At 32.5% G+C, this 21,933-nt stretch overlaps 1 protein-coding gene across 17 annotated transcripts in view; it reads right to left on the bottom strand.

Moving 5' to 3' along the window:
* SOX6 (SRY-box transcription factor 6) overlaps positions 1-21,933 on the bottom strand; it is a 626,712-nt gene that overhangs the window by 259,632 nt on the left and 345,147 nt on the right. For all 17 annotated transcript variants that reach the window (XM_040495726.1, XM_040495729.1, XM_040495727.1 and 14 more), the window contains one exon: positions 4,638-4,727. In XM_040495726.1, coding sequence (XP_040351660.1) covers positions 4,638-4,727 — 90 coding nt within the window. The remainder of the gene's footprint in view (positions 1-4,637; positions 4,728-21,933) is intronic.

Genomic DNA, 21,933 nt, shown 5'->3' with positions numbered 1-21,933 from the left:
AAACTCCAGGCCCAGATATTCTATGGGTATACTCTCTCAGAATTTCAAGGAGTAAGTAATCCTCACATTATCTATTCAATATTTTACACAGCCTAGAAAAAGAGGAAAAGCTTTCCAATTCAACCACGAACTCTGGTACAAAAAAGTGAACAAAGAGTACAAATAAAGAAAAACACAAACTAAATCTCATTTATGATTACAGATGCAAAAATAACAACTGTAATATGAGGAAATAAAATTATTCGGTACATTAAAATAAGACTGCATCATGACTAATCAGGGTTTATTTCATCAGTAAATTTGAAAAACAAAAACCAATAAGATATGCCATAAAATAAAATGCAATTTCTCATAGAAACTCCTAATAAACTATGACTAGAATGTTCTTTTAATAATAAAGAATATCTTAAATATCTTAATAGTTAGGGGTGAAATAGTAAAAACAATTCCATAAATTAAAAACTTTACAAAATACCTGCTATCACATGTTTACTTAATATAATTATTGATATTCTAGGCGGTGTAATATGAGAAGGGATGAAAAAAGGGGGCATAACTTCCAAAAAAGAGAAAACCTATCAGCTGAAATATAATTATAGCTAATAAGTTTGATAAAGAGGAAAATTATAAAATGAACCAGCAAAATTCATTAGCATCCCTAAATATGATAACAAAAAGAAAACAGAATGAAGAATGTCTCATTCACGAGAGCAAGCAAGAAGATTAAATATTATAGAGAAAATATCAAAATAAACACACAGAATCTACATTTTTAAAAAAATCTTCATTGAGGGACATAAAAGAATAAATTATTTTAAATGAAAAGATTCAATACTATAAAGATGTCAATTCACCCTATAGTTTCATATAAATATAATCTTTCAAAAACTTATTTTGGGATTTTAATGAACACTTAGCTAAATTAAATGTAAGCCTAAAATAAACTTTAGAGAAGTATGCACACACCTTAAAGAAAAATTATGAATGTGGTCTTGCAATATTTACTTTTCAAAGATACCATAAAGCTACAGTGATTAATATAGCACAGTAGTAATAAAAGTTTAGATAGATCGATAGAATAAAACCAAAAGCTGAGAAATGGTTTCAAATATGCAATCAGTATGGTAAAAGATGTTATTTAAATCAGACAGAGAAGATCAATTATTTAATTACTGATACAGATATATTTGGTTAATGGCTTAAGAAAAAAATTAAGTTGTTTCTCTAGTTGAAATTACACATCAAAATATACTCAAGAGGAATTAAAGGGTTAAATGATTAAAAATATAGGCAAAGAATTGGAACAAAATATAGCAGAGTGGGGGAATCCTTTCTAAACAAACCTCCAACATAAAAGAGCATGAAAAGGGAGGGAGAGATTTGACAATAAAAATCATAATGCAAGGGGCGCCTGGGTGGCGCAGTCGGTTAAGCGTCCGACTTCAGCCAGGTCACGATCTCGCGGTCCAGGAGTTCGAGCCCCGCGTCAGGCTCTGGGCTGATGGCTCGGAGCCTGGAGCCTGTTTCCGATTCTGTGTCTCCCTCTCTCTCTCTGCCCCTCCCCCGTTCATGCTCTGTCTCTCTCTGTCCCAAAAATAAATAAAACGTTGAAAAAAAAAATCATAATGCAAAAGAAAATGATAAAATGAAACATATATGACATAAAGGTTAATACCATTAAAATATACACTAAAAATCATACAGAACCATAAGAACTAGACAAATCCGTTAAAAGAAAAATGGGCAAACAACATAAACAGGCAATTCTCAAAGGAAGAGACATTTACTACAAATAAATTTATGTCAGATTCTTCATTAACAATAATAAAGAAATTCAAATTAAATCAGCAATAGTGTATCATTTTCCCCTATAAAAACTGGCAAGAAATTTTTGAAGTAATAATACTTGCCACTGAGGGCAAGAGAATACTTGCAGACACTGCTAGTGAGAGTGGAACACTGTACCCTTTCTGCAGGGTAATGTGGTAGTATGAGTCAATGGCCTTTTTAGAAAAGAACACATGCTTTAACTCAGGAATTTCACTTTTAAGAAATATATCCTAAGAAAATAACTACTAATTAATACTGAAAATTATTAGGAAGTTATCCATATTCAAGTCTTTCTTTACAATGACAAATAATTTTTAAAAACTACTTAAATGTTGAATAGAAGACTCAAATTATGAGAACCTCACTTCATACAATATTTTCTGTAAATAAAAATATTTTAGATGACTTAATCACTTATTGCTATATCATTAAATAGGAAAGAATAGATTATAAAAGAACAGTAAAAGATTCTAATTTTAAGGAAAAACTTTAACAAGTATATGCATAAATTAAACAAAATAATACAGGTAGAATTAAATAACCATTTTATTTTTTGTGTGTCTATTTCTCTATTTTTGCAACAAATATGTAATGAAGGAATTTATCATAAATTCATTTACAACAAATTTTGTAATGAGGGTTGTTTGAGATATAAAATACTGATGGCCCACAATAGTATGTATTTCTTGGGGATAGTATTTAAACCATATTAAAATTTCAGAATAATTATAACTAATTTAGGTGGATAATAACTGGCCTGATCTCACCTAGACTAAAAATACATGTTGAATTTTAGCAGGGGTTGAATCAAACTATCTGAATGCTACTTAAACTATTTTTTTCCAGTTTTTATGATAATATATTATTGGTATATTTTTTATAATGGCTATGGTGACAAAATATTAGGATGTAAAAAGAGACAATTATGTATAATAAATCAAGATGAAAAATTTAGTAAGAATCTTATCTCCTATGCTCATAAAACTGAGAGCAGCACACAAATGAAAGTTCACATATCACATACAGAATCCAGAAAAAAAAGTTAAATAATTTGAAAAGCCTAAATTTGCATGTGTTTTTGCTTTTGAGATTTAGACATTTTGATCATCTAAGGCTAGTACAGTTTTTGCATTATAAAGTCATAATCAGAATGGAAAATAAAGAAAGATGGAAAGCGGGGGAAGGGAGAGGAGATAACCTGAAGCACAAAAACTTGATGCTGAATCATGACATAATAAAATATTAACTTCCACATCACTAAGAGAAAGCAAGACCCCTCCCTGTCTTTCATGCTGGCAAAAGCTTGCCTTTGCATAAACCATTACTGTTCTCACTGTTAAAAAACCAATGACTTTGGAAAGGATAGAAAACACAGAATGACGTGCAAAGTAGCACACAACATGTTACTGCAGCTGGATACAGAATATGTCACTAATGACTTTCTTTCTACCCATCATTTATAAGTTAAGATTTTTTTCCCCAAATAGCAAATGCCCTTTCTGAGTACAGAACAGAGGCAGTGGAATTCAAAATAATATTCAATTTCCACTTAATGTTAATACTGTATTAGTTAATGAGTTATTAATTATTCCCTGGGAAAGAGATGACTTCCTTTTGTCTTCATTTGAATTGAACACAACATACCTGAACACTAGGCAATTTTTGGTAATAAATTAAAAATAACATTTTCATCAGAGTTATTGCCAGATGTTTATCTTAAATAAAACATTATCCATGACCAATAGGAAGATTCATCTGAAGTTATTTGATAACTTCAGAAAACTAATGTAATTAGGTTCCCAGATTGTTAGTGCAAATTGGAGTGATGACTCTCTGTCTGCAAGAGACAACTGATAGAATTAATTAATAACCATGGATTCTGTTTAGGATACCAAAATTAGTAATAAAGTACTTCATCTCCATGAAGGCATCAAGAGAGAGTTAAGGAAGAAGAATAACTTCCTGACTGATAGGACAACTTAATTTTGTAATGATTCTTAACATGTTTCAAAATAATAACATCAATCACATACCTTCAGAACTAAAGATGCTCATCCTTATTAGGGTCAGAGGTCATGAAACATTAACTTCTATGAAATCTGATTGAGATCAGTCAACCTATGATCCTATGGGTATGTTAATAATAACAGCAACCACAGTTGACCCTCACGAGTGTTTTCTAAGTGCCAACAACTGTTCTAAAAGCTTTACTTGTATTAATCCTATTAATAAGCCTATGAAGTAGGAACTGTTATTATCTCCATTTAGATATAAGGAATTTGAAACAGAAAAGTTCAGTGACTTGCCCAAAGCCACTCAGCTAGGAAGTGATAGAGCCAGGATTTGAAAAAGGTAACCAAGCCTCAGAAAACACCCACAAACCATTATGTAAAATACACTCAATAAACTCTTTTTTATAGATGCTACCCTTGACCCTTTTTGACCAGAAGAAATTCAAATTAATGATTTGGATTCATAAATCAAGCCATTATTAAGATTTCGAGAGGAAAGACTAAAATTAACTTGTTCTTCATCTTTTGACATTTTTTTTATTTTTCAGACTGTTAATGAAGCAATTTACCCTATAATTTATATGTTTATAGACTAATAAAAACAGAAGGAAAAAATTTCATTCTATAAGCATTATAAAGAATAAAATCTCAAGGACACACTACATATTTACCCTCTCATGTATACACACATATTAGAGGTAAAAATTTAATCTTAGGATACAGAGATCAGCAAACATGTTGTTATACAAAATAATATACTCTACATTGATATGTTTGATATTTTGTATATTGTACCTTTAATTTCTCCAAGAAGTTCACTGGTATTTAGTCTTTCCATTTTTTCCTTCCAATCTTTTGAAAGTAGTTTTTCCATGCAGGAGGAATCTGTTAGAGTTAAAAAGTAAGTATGGAAAATGTTACATATATATTTTACAACTATTAAAATACTACAAATACAAAAGCCAACTTATGGAGAAATTCTCCCATTATAAAAATGATCAAGGCTATATTTGTTGTTGTTTTAACCCTAGGATATAGATAATTATATTAGTGTATCTATCACAAAATACCACAACTAAATTTATTTTTACCTGACTGCTTAAACTATTCCCGGGGGGGGGGGGGGGAAGACAATGCTCAATAATCTTATCTTGGTAGTATAAATATAATTCTATTAATATTCAGTCAGCATTTATCATTTCTTAGACTGATAGGACAGAAAAGGGGGCGATTTCCTCTGATATTTAAGTTTAGATGTTGTTCCTTTTAATCCAGGTGATTTTTTTCTAAGTCTAAGCAAAATTTATGTGCCATTCAAGGAAGAATGACAAATCTTCAAGGGGGAAGAAACCAGTCAAACTGTAACCACATAGTCCTTAAAAAAGAAATAAACATATGACAACTTTTGTGGAATACCCACTTAGAGGATAATTCAAAGAAAATAAAGTCAAGATGTTTTCTGTCCCTCAGTAATAAAAACTGCTAAAAACTTTTCTATAGAAAAAGATGCATATTCTTATAAAGAAAATACTCAGTTAAACACTATTTGCCCAACTGCATATCTAACTAACATACTAGATCATAGGGAATGATTATACTTGCTTCTATAAGGATTCATAAAGGTTACAGAAATTTAATTTTAGAATGCCCTAATAATTAGCAATTTTTTCTCAATGAGTCATTTTTTTTCTCTCTATTTAGATGGGTTTGCAACTGGTGCTACTGCTTACAACTATTTATATATATCTTTTAAGCCTCAAATCTTAACAAATAGGCCATGTTTCCAAAAGGGAATGCAGATTTAAATACCAAATCCTCAGTGCAAAGCATACTCCCATTAAACTTTAACATTCCAAGTGTCAAAATTCTGATAACTTCTTTTTAAAATTGTATTTAAAATAGTACTCCAATTCCAAATGCCTTTCCTCTCCCATATCAGTACCTATCTATTTAGCATTTTCCCTTTCATTTTTTTCTCCAACTTCTAAATCCTCCTTGAATTTTTCAGAATGACAGTAAGGTCAGGATGGATCTAAAGGGTTTTAGAAACTAGATAAGCTTTAGAAAAATACAGTGAGCCCTGGGTAAGAGATGAGAGGACCTCTGCATCATTAGAAAGTATTGGCGAAAACAATTAACGTTTGTCCATGACATGATCAATCAATCAAAGAATGGATGCAATCCAGATCAGTGTGTCATGAAATGGCTGACGAAGAACAACCATACTAGCTCACTATCACAGAAGTTAAAGTTCATTCTAAATAGAAGTCAGCGTTATTCGATTAACTGAAAGCTCACGGTCCCTTCCCTTCCTTCGTCCCTTCTATCCTTCCCTCCTCCTTTTCTTCCATTCTTTCCTATTAATTATTTTCTGAGGCTTCAACAAGTGATCTACTACCATGATTAAAAATTGGATTTTGAGTGACCTTCCAAAAGGGTCTATGCTCACACAACGGTTTGTATTTAATTTCCAAAATGGTCTCTTGATATTTTCATTTTAAATTCAAAAACAAGGTATATACTTTGTTTTATACCTATTTTGTGTTTATGCTAAAGTAATAAAAAAAAGGTAATACTAAGTTTGGGATTAAGAAGCAAATCCTCAAAGCCACATCTAACAGACATTAGTTTTTCTCAAATCAGGTTTAAATTTCTGAGAGAGATTGATGTAACATCAGATTATGGATAAGAATAATCAGCAAAATGTCTTCAACTTCCTATCCTACCTAATTCTGTTACTTCTTTTTTTTAACCCTTTCATACCTGTTATCACATTGCACTAAACTGATAATCACTGATATAAATGCTAAAGCATAATTTGTTTGGTTCAAATTTGAGTTGAGAGCATATATTATAATAGTAGAAGACAAAAGCCCAAATTACTAGTAATGATCACAAATTCAGAGCAAGTTCAGAAACTAGGATTATATACACACTAAATGTAAAACAGGCTAAACTATGTCTCTCATTTCTATAAATAGACCTAAAATCTTTCAGAGCTCTAGGAAAAGAATGCTAAAGCTTCATGGGAGAAAAATAGAACTGTATGGTCAACAGGAACACACACTTCAAACATAAATCAGACCATGTGTACACAGCTTCACATAAAAGCTACTCATTAATAAAATGGTTAATAACATCAAAGCATTTCACATTCCTATTAAAAAATTAATCCTCACCATAATGCTGAGTTAATCTAGTTAATATGAGTTCCCATTTCAGTAGAAGAAACTGAGGGGGAAAAAAAAGCAGTCTTTCCATGTCTATATTTATAACTCATGAAAATAAAGGCAGTCACTGATGGCCTTTAACTCCAGGACAATAAAAGTCACAACATACAACCTTATCAATGTTTAATCTCAAGTCTAAGAGATTCGGGAAGATTCAAAACTCAGGAAGTCTCTTGAAAAACTCTCAGCTTTCTCACCTAATTATCTGACTGCCAAATAGCTACAAGTAGTATTAAGCATGCTCCATACTATAATGTAAAGCAAGTAAAATGAGGGAGAAAAGACCAGAAGATGCAGATTGTTAACAAATACCACACAGGCAAAGGACACCACTGCCACCACTGAGAGGTTTCTGACTCAGGATGAAGAAATATGTAATAGATAAAGTTGCAAATGAAAATTTATATTTTCAAATTTCCTACTCAAAACAATTTCCAGGTAAGGGTGCAAATTAAAAGTAAATATTCATCCTCTATGTGGCACATCCTTCAACAACACTAATAGGACACTAGTTTTACAGAGGTAATTGATCATATCAAACTTTACCCCATTCTGATCATGCGCAAATGCAAAAACCAAAGCGGTCAGAATAAGTAAAGGGGTCCAGTTTGTATTATGTACACAGGAGGAGTAAAGACCATGCAGAATTGCTTTAACTCAGTAGTTATTCAGCATGCCAAATGGAATAAAAGGAGTGTACTTCTCCTAAATGTTCTTGATTATTCAAATCTTAGTATTTTGACTGAGATATCTTCAGCTAAAAACTAAAAGAGGAACTACATACCCTTTGGAAATTAAGAGAAAGAATGACAACATTACAAGACAAAAAAATGTTACAATGATATGTACCTATTAAAAATGATAATATTTCAGCATAAAAGTGGAAGATATTAAAATTAATCCATCTTACTTTGAAATAGTTAATGTTCACACACCAATACATATTCAGTAAAATGCAGGACTTTATTATATTGATCTTTTCTAATTATTGTAAATCATATGAGTAAAACAAGACTCAGAAATGAAGAGCTGGCCTTCAATTCTTGCTTATATTTTAATCAAGGATGTAAAAGGTTTTCACATGTTAAAATTCTCAGTGGCATAGTTTTTCTTTTTGTTTTTTTTTCTTTCCTTCGCAACTTTTTTCTCTTTAAAGAAACTTTTTCTAAAGAAAAAAGTAAAAACACAATTCAGACCTTATTTTTAATAAATATCCTGCATAACGGATTGGAAAGCAATGTTTCTGCTTCCTAAGTATTTAGATTTCAGGCCAGGTAAGTCAAGAATGCTTTACCAGGCTAACAATTAATTTCGCAGTACAGATAAATTTGAAGTGAGAGTATGTGATATATTTATTTCCTAATCTATATGATAATAATTTAGAAACAATTTTAAATTATTCCTAAATACAGCCACTGTAGTATAAACTCCCATCCTGCATAAAGTGATGGTATTTCAAATGTGTCAAAGAGACTAAATAAATAAATAATTGCTAAAACTAAAGCATGGAGGAATAGGGAAGAATAATGGGAAACATTTTTATTGCACAGGTACTTTAAAACAATTTGACTATGAGTAAACACTTAACTATTCCTTTGGCCTCAAAGCGATATGTAAAGTTATAAATGCTAAAACGTTAGAAACATGACATAGAAAAATGTCTTTAAATATTTTACTGAGGAAAACAAGGCTGCCCCTATATGCAGATTTCCTACTGCTTTATTAACTCCTTTAAGAGAATATTAAACCAATTCCTTTTATTTTTACTATTGGAATCATAAATTTCAAGTGCAATAAATTTTCTATGTGTGCAAGAACAATGATAACTTATCAAAAGTAACTTTGACCTTGGTTTACAACTAGTTATGACAACATACATTTATACCGCTGCTGATCATACATCCCACATTTTTCATTATGAAACAGAGACACACATGCCAGTTACTGTACATTTTTCCACAGTGACAAGTGCTCCACAATACAGTGGGATAAAATTGGAGCTTGGAGAGCTTGAAGAGCACTCTTAAATTTTAATTAAAACCCTCCAAGCTCACTAAAAATAATTAGACACTAAAATGTGCCAGTTTTATTTTGAAGTCACTATAACGTACAAAGCATACTCCCTGACGACAGCTTGTGCTGTCCTTCTCCCCGCCTCTCTCCAATGAAACAACTGATTTTCCAAATACGAACAAGGGGGTATAAATAGAGGCTGTTTTCAGGCCTGCTCTTCATGCTGGGAAGCTGACAGAAAAGACAGCAGAATGGGTTTTTTAAGACTGCACCAAATGAACCTAGAATAACTTGCCTAACAGAGTTCGAATCACTGACAAACTCTGGATAAAATTCAGTCTGCAAGAAACACCACGAGTTATATCACTGATCTCTTTTGATCCAAAAGCCAAACCTTTAACCTCTTAAATGTTTTTTCTATCTTAAAATATCTCATACAATGCTATAGTCCATCCTATTTTTAGCCAAGCAGCAAGAGAAAGCATGCCTTTCCCATACAGCAGGGCAATGATATAAACATCAACACAGATGCTCTGCCAGGAAGAGCTGGACTTCTCAAGCACTTGATCATTAAGGAATGCACCAACTGTTTTGGATAATCTCGTGCCAGCTCCCCTTTTGCTCCACACTCCCCTCTGGGAGTGGCCAATCTTGTCCTGCCTTAATTTTTCATTTTACTCCTCCATAGCACCCCCCATCCCTGAAAATATGAGAAATGGCATTTATGCCTAGCAATGAAAAAGCAGGCTCACTTCCCCAAACAGACCAAAACTTTAAAACAATTAACCCTCCCCTCTTCTTTCAGATAAATTACTAAGTATAAAATGCAATCTGTTTCCTTTGTTTATTCAATATGAACAATTTGTAAATGACTCAAGGATAAAATTCAGAAAATGTTGTGCTAAATTAGAACCATTATAAACATGCTAATGACTCAATGCTTGAGTAAAACATGCATGATCGGTGTGAAGAAATAGATTTAGTTCCTGTGAAATTCTGTTGTGCTGCCTTAAAATGATTTGGTCATTAAATCAGATACTTTCCTTCCAGGAAAAAATGTTAATTCCACAGCCACTTTACTAGATAATATACTGTGAGTGTGTATGTATGTGTGTGTGTGTCAATGGGAGCCTTGGAAATGTCATTAGAACTGTTAGGTGCAAGATTTTGGCATATTCATAAGGGAGAAAAAGATCCACACTTGAAACCTGGTAGAAATACACATATAGAAATCATCACATTAGGTGCAATATTCTCTATCTGCACTGTTTTTATCTACCAAAATCTTTGATATTTTTATAGGAATCCCTTAAACTTGGCACTTAACATACATTCATGGCAGTCACATTGCTCTATGCAGGTAAGAGATACATGTCTCATCTGCTTTCCAAGGTTGCTTAGCACCTAGAACAGTATCAGAGAGATCATTCAAAACCAAGTTTCTCTCCCCTATCCATCAAAGTACAACTATTACCAGTGCCAATACAGAAAAAGAGAGAAACAACCAGCAGATGATGCAGAGGCTCACAGCCTACTGCTGTACCTGAAAGATACTCCAGCGATCATTAAGACCAACACCCTCATTTCCAAAAATGAGAAAACAGAGGTAAGATAAGTAAGTCATTTAGTTGCCCAAGGTCAAACAGTTGGTGACAGAGCCCTGACTCTAGTTCAGTGCTGGTTTTACCGAAATGACTGTTTAAATCATATTTGAACATCAGTTTTATATACCATAGCATCTAATAGAAAATGAATAATTATGCCTATTATTAAGTACTTCAGACATAGAGTGAAGCACTCTAGTTCTTTGGAGAGGGGGACTAAAATTTCAAGGCACTACAGTAAAAGTCAATAGTGTTCAATGGCCAGTTCTCCCATACATACTCCTCCATTAAGCTGGTCTTCCTGTTCCTTCATATTGCCTTTTCCTTAATGCTTTTTCTTGGTTTGAACAAAGAGCTTTCCTTTTCTGAATATCGTCCACCAAGGAATGAATTAAGATGCTGCTTAAAAATATTATTGAACTTGGGGCGCCTGGGTGGCGCAGTCGGTTAAGCGTCCGACTTCAGCCAGGTCATGATCTCACGGTCCGTGAGTTCGAGCCCCACGTCAGGCTCTGGGCTGATGGCTCGGAGCCTGGAGCCTGTTTCCGATTCTGTGTCTCCCTCTCTCTCTGCCCCTCCCCCGTTCATGCTCTGTCTCTGTCTGTCCCATAAATAAATAAAAACGTTGAAAAAAAAATTTAAAAAAAAATTATTGAACTTAAAAAGTAATCCCTTCCAAATTAGGTTTTATCTTAACATTCAAGGAGTAAATGTGCAGCCTGAGACCTTCGTTTTTCACGGTAGCTCATTGCCCACGACACCTTCAAATTTACTACAGTTTTAATGAGTAAAAATGTTCCATTAGAAACTACAGCTGTCTGTATTAATAAAATTATTACTCATAATGACATCCTCTCATGATCCCTCTTATATTCTGCTGCCCCATTGCCAAAGGCTGAGGTATTTGTAGCATATAACATGGGACACTGTTCTTTGGGTTCTACAAATGTTTAATTTTTACTTTTTTCAACACGTATTTAACTGCTTTTAAAAAACTGTATTAGACTGTGGAAACAATAACTTCTGTGTCCTATATTCCTTCTTTTGGTTGCTTTGGGTAAAAATGTCTGAATATCACTATTGTCCTGATGGAATTGTCAATCACAGTGCTCTCCCCTACTGCCTGCCTCCTACTGCTCCTCCTTGCCACACACAGAGTAATTTGACCCAATCAGAATTCTCTGCTGGAACTGCCCAGAAAGGCTCTCTTAAGTTCAGGTTGGAAGCTATAAGCATGTGGGTCTGAGATTGCCATGACCATCTTCTCTGGCACATGAAGAGAGCCTGTGTGCAAAAAGAGGGAAGGAAGCCAAAAATACAAAGAAAAACAAACAGGAAAGAAGATAAACAAACAAAAAATCTTTACATCATGTTAGCGTACTTACATCTAAAAATAGCAAAAGCCAAATTCTGCTCCTGAGGTTCTTGGTAATGTAAGCCAATAGAGTCCTGTTTTTGCTTAAGCTAGTTTGAGTTGGGTTTCTGCCAGTTGCAACTTGAAAAAATAAATCTAGGGGTGCCTGGGTGGCTCAGTTGGTTAAGCTTCCAACTCCTGATTTTGGCTCAGGTTATGAAATAATGGTTTGTGAGTTAAAGCCCCACATCAGGCTCTGGCCTGGCAGTGCACAGCCAGGTTGAGATTCTCTCTCTCTCTCTCTCTCTCTCCCTCCCTCCCTCCCTCTCTCTGCCCTTCCCCTGTTTGCACCCTTTCTCTCTCTCTCAAAATAAATAAACATTTTAAAAATAATAAATACATATATCTAAACAATATGAAAACCATAACAAAAACTGTCATACATACTCAAATCTGTTATGTTTCCAATGGTAACACACTGAAAACTCCCAATTCATTAACTTGTACCACCAGGCTAAAATATTTATTATGCAAATCTTGAAATAAATCTCTGCTTTATTGGAAGATATGCATCAACTTTAAAGTAAACTGTTACAGGGGCGCCTGGGTGGCTCAGTCGGTTAAGCAGCCGACTTCGTCTCAGGTCATGATCTCACGGTCCGTGAGTTCGAGCCCCTCGTTGGGCTCTGTGCTGACAGCTCAGAGCCTGGAGCCTGTTTCAGATTCTGTGCTCCCTCTCTCTGACCCTCCCCCATCCATGCTCTCTCTCTGTCTCAAAAATAAACCTTAAAAGAAAAAAATTTTTTTAATAAAATAAAATAAAATAAAGTAAACTGTTACAGGAATACTAGTTACAATTATTTAGCTTTCTAAATTAGGATTATCTAAACATGATGCAACCAAAAGAAAATATAGCAGAAATAAAGTGGAAGTTGAGGCTCATTAAAAAAGAAAAAAGAAAACAACAACAACAACAACAATAACAACAAAAACAGCAAAAGAACTCCCATCTAAAATCAGCAAGCCCCAATTTTAGTTTTGTGTTCATTAAAACGCCTTCATTTTTCTGGTTAATTGCCTTTACATTTAATGTTATAAAATGAAATTATAAAATGAGTTTTTACTGATGAAATATCCTTTCTTATCTGTTTTATTTCTGTATAGACAATTCATAAAAAATAAATTTAAAATAAGGTTATACTTCCTAAATTGGTTTTAAGGACCCTCCATAATCTGGCCCTAGTGATTTGCCTTCTATTATTTTTCCTAAATGAAAGCTTTTTAAATGTTCAAATGAGTACACCAAACATATCTCACTCTTTTGTACAAAAGTTGTGCTTTTTCACTTCACCTTTGCTCATGACATCCTCCTGACCTGAATGTCTCCCTAATTCCTGATGCTTTCTAAAAAACCTATTCTACAGTGTCTACATTAAATATCACCTCCTCAATTATGCCTTGGAAATTCTCAACCTCTGTAAAGCAAAATAAACTTGCTGAGCATATATTATCTGTCAGGTAGTCTGCTTTTTATATTCTCTTCATGGATCAACTCATTAACTCTGAACTACTGCATTACCCTAACTATTAAGTTCCTTGATGGTCAAGAAATGTTTCTGTAACCACTTTGTGTTCTTCCATAATACTTAACCTGGAGCTCTGCACATACTAAGTACTAAAATAAATTCCTTAATATACTAAAAAAAAATAAATGAATAACTTTTTTGTGTGTATAAAGAAACAACAGAACTACTTTGCTTTTTAAAATTAATCATATTGGTGCATAACTTAATACACATTCTATAATAAGTACACTCATTTCAAATGTAAACCCTATGAATTTTGTCTAATTATACATTCATGTACCTGTCACCCCAAAGAAGATAATAGAACATTTCAAAAAAAGTTACCTTGTGCTCTCTTTCAATCATCCATTCTCTTAGCTGTGGGCAAAAACTGAACTGATTTCTATTACTACAGAGTAAGTTTTACCTACTCTTGAATTTCATAAACAAGTATGGAAGTTTATAATAGGTACTCTTTTGGATACAAATTAAAATTTTTGAGATCCAACCATGTTGAAGATTTGTTAGTAATTTGGTCCTTTTTGTTAATGGGTAGATTTCCACTGTGTTAAATACACAATTTGTTTATCCATTTATCTGTTTATGGATGTAGGGGATTTTCTCACTTTCAGGCTATTAGAAATAAAGCTAATATATAAATTCACTCATAAGTCTTTTTGCCTCTAAAAATAGAATTTCTTCTAAAAGTAGGACTGTTTGTGCCTGGCTTTATAAGAAACTGCAAAAAAGTTTTCCAAAGTGGTTGCATCATTTTACACTTCTACCAACAATGCATGAGAGTTCTAGTTGCTTGATATTCTCATTAATACTTCATAGTGTTAGTATGTTAATTGTAGTCATTATTCTACTTTTGTCTTTGTCTTAGTGAGTTTTAAGAGTTATTTATATATTTAAATATATTTTATAAATTACACATTTGTATGTTATATATTTATATATACATGTATTTATATTATATACTATGTACATATATTTAAGAGTTACCTATATATGTCTGATATATATCTTTTGTCAGATATATGTATTGTAAATATTTTTTGCTTAGTCTGAAGGGTGTCCTTTTAGTTTCCCAAGGTGTATTTTGAGAAGCCATAGTCATTTATGTTATCCAATTATCAAGTTTTTCTTTGAGTAGTGTATTCTTGGTGCCATCTAAGAAATCGTGGCCTCCACCAGGATCACAAAGATATTCTCCTGCATTTTCTTCTAAAGCTTTATAGTTTTAGCTTTATATTTAGATCTGTAATCCATTTTTATTTATTCTATGTGTAGGTCTATTTCTGAATTCTTTGTTCTATTTTATTGATCAATTCATTATCCTTACACCCCACCAAACTGTTTTGTTTATTGTGGCTTTACAGTAAATCTTGAAATCACATAGAATAAGTCCTCCATATATGTTCTTCTATTTAAAACTTATTTTGGCTATTTTAGGTCTTTTGCATTTCCATATAAACTTTAGAATCATGTTGCCTGTCCAAAAAAAAGAAAAAAGACCTTTGATTTTTATTGTATTTATCTTGAATCAATTTTAATCCTGTATTCTTTTAATATAAATATTAAAGACCATGAAATTTCCCTTGAAGTACATTTTAGCTTCATCCCATATATTTGGATAGGTTGTGTTTTCATTATTATTCAGTTTAATACTTTTTTATAATGTTCTTTGTTCTTTTTTTCTTTGGTATATGGCTTATTTAGAAGTATGTGATTTAATTGCTAAATATTTGGGAATTTTTTAAATTTCCTTTTTTTATCTATTTATAATTTATTCCCATTGTGGTCAGAGAATATATCCTACAAAATTTCAGTCTTTTTATATTTATTATGACTTGGTTTATGGCCCAACATAAAAGATGCTTTATCTTGTGAGATGTTACATATTCATTTGAAAAAAAATTATTCTGCGGTTTGTTACTATAGTGTTCTATCAATGTCAATCAGCTCAATTTGACTGATAGGTTTGTTCAAGTCTTTGGATTTGCTGTTGTGGTTTTTTTTCTTCAAATTCTAAAAGAGGATTATTGAAATCTCCTACAATTGCATTGTACATCTCTTTTTTTTCTTTTCAGTTCTGTCAGCTTTTCCATCATCATGTATTTTGAACCTTTGTTATTAGATACATACATATTTAGAAATTTTATGTAGTCTTGATGAATTGGCTTTTTAAGCATTATGAAATATTCTTCTTTATTTCTGGTAACATTTCTTTTTCTGAAGTCTGCTTTTATATTAATATAGCCACTTCACCTTTCTTATCACCAGTGCTTGTATAGTGTATCTTTGCACACCCTTCTACTTTTAACCTATCTACATCTTTATATTTATTATATTTCTTATAGTGAATATATTAGTTAAATATTTTTCTAAATGTTTATTTATTTTGAGAGAGAGAATATGAGCAGGGGAGGGGCAGAGAGAGAGGAAGAGAATCCTATTCAGGCTCTGCACTGTGAATGTAGAGCCCAGCGTAGGGCTGGATTCCACAAACCCTGAGATCATGACCTGATCTCATAACAAGACTTGGACACTTCACCATCTGACCACCCAGATGCCCACTAGTTAAATATTTTTAAATTCAATCTGACAGTCTCTACCTTTTGAAATTATTATAATCAGGGGGCGCCTGGGTGGTGCAGTCGGTTAAGCGTCCGACTTCAGCCAGGTCACGATCTCGCGGTCCAGGAGTTCGAGCCCCGCGTCAGGCTCTGGGCTGATGGCTCAGAGCCTGGAGCCTGTTTCCGATTCTGTGTCTCCCTCTCTCTCTGCCTCTCCCCCGTTCATGCTCTGTCTCTCTCTGTCGCAAAAATAAATAAACGTTGAAAACAAAAAAAAAGAAATTATTATAATCAGTCGATTTATGATTAATGTAATTATTGTTAATAATGGGAAGTCTACAATCTTGCTATTTTTTTTTATATTTCTATCTGTATTTTGTTCCTTTTCCTGTCTTTCCCTGCCTTTTAATTATTTTTTATAATTTCATTTATTATTTCTCTACTGATTTATTGATTTCTCTATGTATTTATTACATATCTTTGTTTCATTATTTTAATGGATGATCAAAGATTTTCAATATATGGGGCACCTGACTGGCTCAGTCGATAGAGCATACAACTCTTAATCTCAGGGTTGGAAGTTCAAGCCCCAAATTGCGTGTAGAGATTACTTAAAAATAAAATCTTTAAAAAAAATGTCTTTGTAAAAGATTTTCAATATATATCCTTAATTTACAGTCATCTACCAACAAATAATATACTATTTCAAATATAATGGAAGAAACTTAAAAATGCCCCCATCTTTTGTGTTATTGTTGTCATACAAATTACTTTTACATGTTTTACACTGTATAACACATTTTATTGTTTTTGCTATAGAGTTGATTATATTATAACTAAATTATTAGAATTTCAAATGTCTTTTATCTTTGCTTTCAGATACACCATTTCCAGTACTCTTCATTTCTTCTTTAAATTCTAACTTTCCATCTAGAATTATTTTCCTTCAGCCTGAAAAAAATTGCTTTAAATTTTTCTGTGGTGAAAATCTGTTGGCAATTAATTCTCTGAACTTTTGTTTGTCTGAAATACCATTATTTGATCTTTATTTTTTCAAAAATTTTTTGCTAAATAATTAATTTTAGGTTAAATTTTTTTCTTTTCTTAGGACTCCACAATATGTCATTGCAATTTTTCTGACTTGTATTTCTTCTAACGTGAAATCAGGGATAATTTCTTTCTACCACTATAATGTACCTTTGGTCACTTTTAACATTCTCTTTCACTAGTTTTCAGCAATTTGATTTGGTGTGCTCTGATATATATTTTTCTTTGCGTTTATCTTTGAACCTGGAAGTTTATATTTTTTGACAAATATACAATTTTTTCAGCTATTATTTTTTCAAATACACATACACACATACTTTTTTCTTTTTTGGTCTATCCTCTTTAAGTACTCTAATTGCACACATGGTGGTACATCATTATTTCTCATAAACTATCAGGTTCTGTTTATTTTTTTTTTCTTCATGTGCTTCTGTTTGGATGGTTTTGATTGCCCTATCTTTAGTTTCATTAATTTTTTCATCTATAGTTAACTGTTTGAATTTAAAATTTTCAAGCATTTATGTTTTATTTTTAAATCTCAGATATTATATTTTTCACTTCTTGAATCTCTATATGCTCCTCTTTATTGTTTCCATTTCTTTATTACAATCTTATTTTTCTTTAAATCCTTAAATATATTTATAATAGCTATTTATTTTTTATTAAAGTATAATTAATACATAGTGTTATTTTTGGATGTATAATGATTCAACAATTCTATATATTTCTCAGTGCTTATCAAGATAGGTGTATTCTTAATCCTCTTTATATCTTCCCCACCCACCACCCTTCTGGCAATCACCAGTTGTTCTCTGTACTCCAGAGTCTGGTTTTGTTTGTTTGTTTGTCTCTTTGTTTTGTTTTGTTCCCTAAATTCCACATGAGTAAATTCAAATGGTATTTGTCTTTCTCTGACTTATTTCACTTAGCATTATGCACTCTAGCTCCATCCATGTTGTTGCAAATGGCAGGATCTCACTCTTTTTTATGGCTAAGTAATATTCTATTGTATGTATGTATATATACACATATATATATACGTACACACACACATATATATGCATATGCATACCAATATACATATATGCATATATACAATACATATATACATATACATATACAAATACATATATGATTTCTTCTTTGACCATTCATCTATGGATGGACATTTAGGTTGCTTCCATATCTTGGCTATTGTAAGTAATACTGTTATAAACACAGGGATGCATGTATCTTTTTGAATTAGTGTTTTCCTTTTCTTTGGGCAAATACCCAGTAGTGGAACTACTGGGTTATATGGTAATTCTATTTTAATTTTTTGAGGAACCTCCATGCTGTTTCCCACAATGACTGTATCAATTTGCATTTCTACTGACAGTGTAGAAGGGTTTCTTTCTCTCCACATCCTTACCAACACTTGTTATTTCTTGGTTTTGATTTATAGCCATTCTGATAAGTGTAAGATGATATTTCATTGTAGTTTTGATTTGCATTTCCTTACTGATTAGTGACAACAGCATCTTTTTCATATGTGTGTTGGCCATCTGTATGTCTCCTTTGGGAAAGTGTCTATTTAGGTCCTCTACCCATTTCTTTCTTTCTTTTTCTTTTCTTTCATGTGTGTGTGTGTGTGTGTGTGTGTGTGTGTGTGTGTGTTTAGTTGTATAAGTTCTTTATGTGTAGTACCAATAGCTTAATTTTGCCTTTGTTTCCCTTGCCTGAGGAGACATATGTAGAAAAATGTTTCTATGACCAATGTCAAACAGATTACTGCCTACATTTTATTCGAGATTTATGGTTTTAGATTATAATAGCTATGTTAAAGTCATTGTCATTGCTAATTTTATCATCTCTATAACTTCTGGGTATCTTTCTATTGACTGATTTTTCTCATGTTTATAGGCTCATGTTTTCCTTTTTTCTTTATTTTTAAATTTATTATTTATTTTGAGAGAGAGAGCACAAGCAGGGGAGTGGCAGAGAGATAAGAGGGAGAGAGAGAAAATCCCAAGGAGGCTCCACACTGTCAGTGAGGAGCCCGATGTAGGGCTCAAACTTGTGAACCATGAGATCATGACCTAAGCCAAAGTCAGACGTTTAACTGACCAAGATACCCAGGTGTCCCATATGTCTGGTATTTTTACTGGATACTGGACAATATGTATATTACATTGCCGAGTGTTTGGAATTTGTTCTTTTCCTTTCAATGTTTTGAACTTTCTTCTGATGGATAGTCATTTACTCACAGATCATCTTGACCATTTTGAGGCTACTTTTTAAGCTTTTTAATAACGGGTCTACTTTTTTTTAGTTTCTTTCTGTAATCTCTACACTCAGCATGGGGCTCAAACTCATGACCCTGACTTGCTTTTCTGATTGAGCCAGCCAGGAACCCCTAGAGTACATTTTACTCTAGATATAATTTATTCTCACTCCAAAGGTATGGCTTTTCTGGGTCTCCACTGAATGTCCTGGGTGCTTAATGAAGACCCTCTACTGTAGAAACTTAAATATCTCCCAATAATGTGTGAACCCTGATAGTTTTGCAGCTTACTAGTTTTTCTTTTCCAGGTAGCTGTACTTTGCCAAGCCTCTTATATTCACACTCTATTTATGTGTACCTAAGTATTCAGCCAAAAACTCAAAAGGATCCCAGAGAGAATTTTTGAATTTTTCTCTGTACTCCCTTCACTCTTGGACTTCCACCAGCAAGTTACAGCCACTATAATTTCTTCAAACAGTGATGACTGCTCAGTTCACTGAGGCTTCCCTATAGTACTTGGGTTGGCTGTCCCTGTATCAGGGTCTGGTAGATGCCACCAGATAGAAAGCCAGGGTAATCTTAGAGCTCACTTTGTTTCCCTGAGAGATTATAGTCTTGTGCATCCTGTTTTCTAATTTCTTACAATGGTTGTTACATAGAGTTGATCAGAATCTCTTGTCTATATTAGAAGATTAAGTCCCTATTTGAACAACATGATTAACTTACATTAATTAATTGGCATATATCAAACACTATATCCAATAATTGCATAATATACATTCTATTCAAGTGTTCATGGAAAATTACTCAAATAGACCACATGTTGGGTGATAAAGCAACTCTAAGCAAATTTTAAAGAATTGAAACCATGGAGGGCATAGTTTTTGACCACAACAGAATCAAATAGAAGTAGATAATAGGAAGATAACTATAAAATCACCAAATAGAATTTAAGCAACACACTTAAGCTATGACACAAAATATAAATCACAATGAAAATTAGATAACATTTTGAACCAAATTATAATAATAACCTGACATCTAAAATTTATGTCAGATAATGAAGTTATTAGAACTTGAAATGCAAATATTACAAAAGCAGAAAATTTGAAAATTAATAGCCAAGCACCATCTTAATCTAGAAAAAAATACACCAACTAAACCCTGCAAAAGGGATGATGATGAATATATCTCAGAGCATAAGTCAATGGTATAGAAAATTGTAGTCCAATAGAAAAAAATCAATAAAACTAAAAGATAGTTATTTGTAAAGATTAATGGAATTAATAAACCTTCAGCAAGGCTGATCAAGTGATAGAGAAAACAAAACATTAATATCAGTATGAAAAAAGAGACATAACTATATATTCCTATAGATATTGATAATAAGATAGATTGAACTTTATTTTAATGAATTTGAAGACTTGGATAAAAAAGAAACATTTCCTGAAAAATATACTTAATAAAATAGTAAATAAAAATAGTTTTATATTTCCTAAAGATATTGAGTTTATAATCAAAAGCCCTCCACAGAAGTGACTCCAGACCCTGATTGCCACACTGGTAAATTTTTCCAAACATTCAAGAAAGAAATAATACTAATATTATACAAACTCTGCAGTTAATAAAAAAGAGGAAACACTTCCCAATTCATTTTATGAGGCCAGAAAACCTTGACAAGTACATTATAAGAGAAATCTACATACCAATGTCCCTCATAAACATAGATGCAAAAATCTTCAGCAAAATATTAGCAAAAATAAGACAAAATGTCTGCTATTACCCTTCTATTCAACATTACCCTGATGATCCTAAGTAGAGAAATAAGGTAGTAAAAAGAGACTTGTGAAGAGACTGAACAGAATCAGAGTAAGATATGGCAGGGATGGCAAAATTGTTGAACCATGAATTTTTAAGAACTGTGATAATATATTAAAGGCTTTAAAGGAAAAAGCAGACAACGTGCTAGAAGAGATAATGTAAGCAAAGACATGGAAATTCTAAGAAGGAACCTAAGAGAAGTCCTAGAGATCAAAAACATTGCAACGGACATGAAGACTGTTTCTGATGGGTTCATGTTTTAGTAGACTAAAAATATCTAAAGGAAGAATCTCTGAGCTTGAAGATGTGACAATAAAAACTTCCAAAACTGAAAAGCAAAGAATGAAAAGAATGGAAAAAAAATAGAACAGAATATCCAAGAACTGTGGGAGAACTACAAAGGGTGAAAGATATGTGTAATGGGAATACCTGAAAAAGAATAAAGATGGAAAGAAACAGAACCAATATTTAAAGCAATAATGACTGAGAATTCCCCCAAAATAATGTCAGACACCAAACCACAGATCCAGGAAGCTCAGAAACATCAAGCAGGAACATGCAAAAACAAAAACACTAATCCTAATGATATAATATTCAAACTATACAAATCAAAGA

The sequence above is a fragment of the Herpailurus yagouaroundi genome, unplaced genomic scaffold (assembly GCF_014898765.1).
Source record: "Herpailurus yagouaroundi ecotype Mexico unplaced genomic scaffold, PumYag 187, whole genome shotgun sequence".
Classification (NCBI taxonomy): Eukaryota; Metazoa; Chordata; class Mammalia; order Carnivora; family Felidae; genus Herpailurus; species Herpailurus yagouaroundi.
The sequence above is the reverse complement of the archived record's forward strand: the minus strand, read 5'-3'. Positions and strand labels throughout refer to the sequence as shown.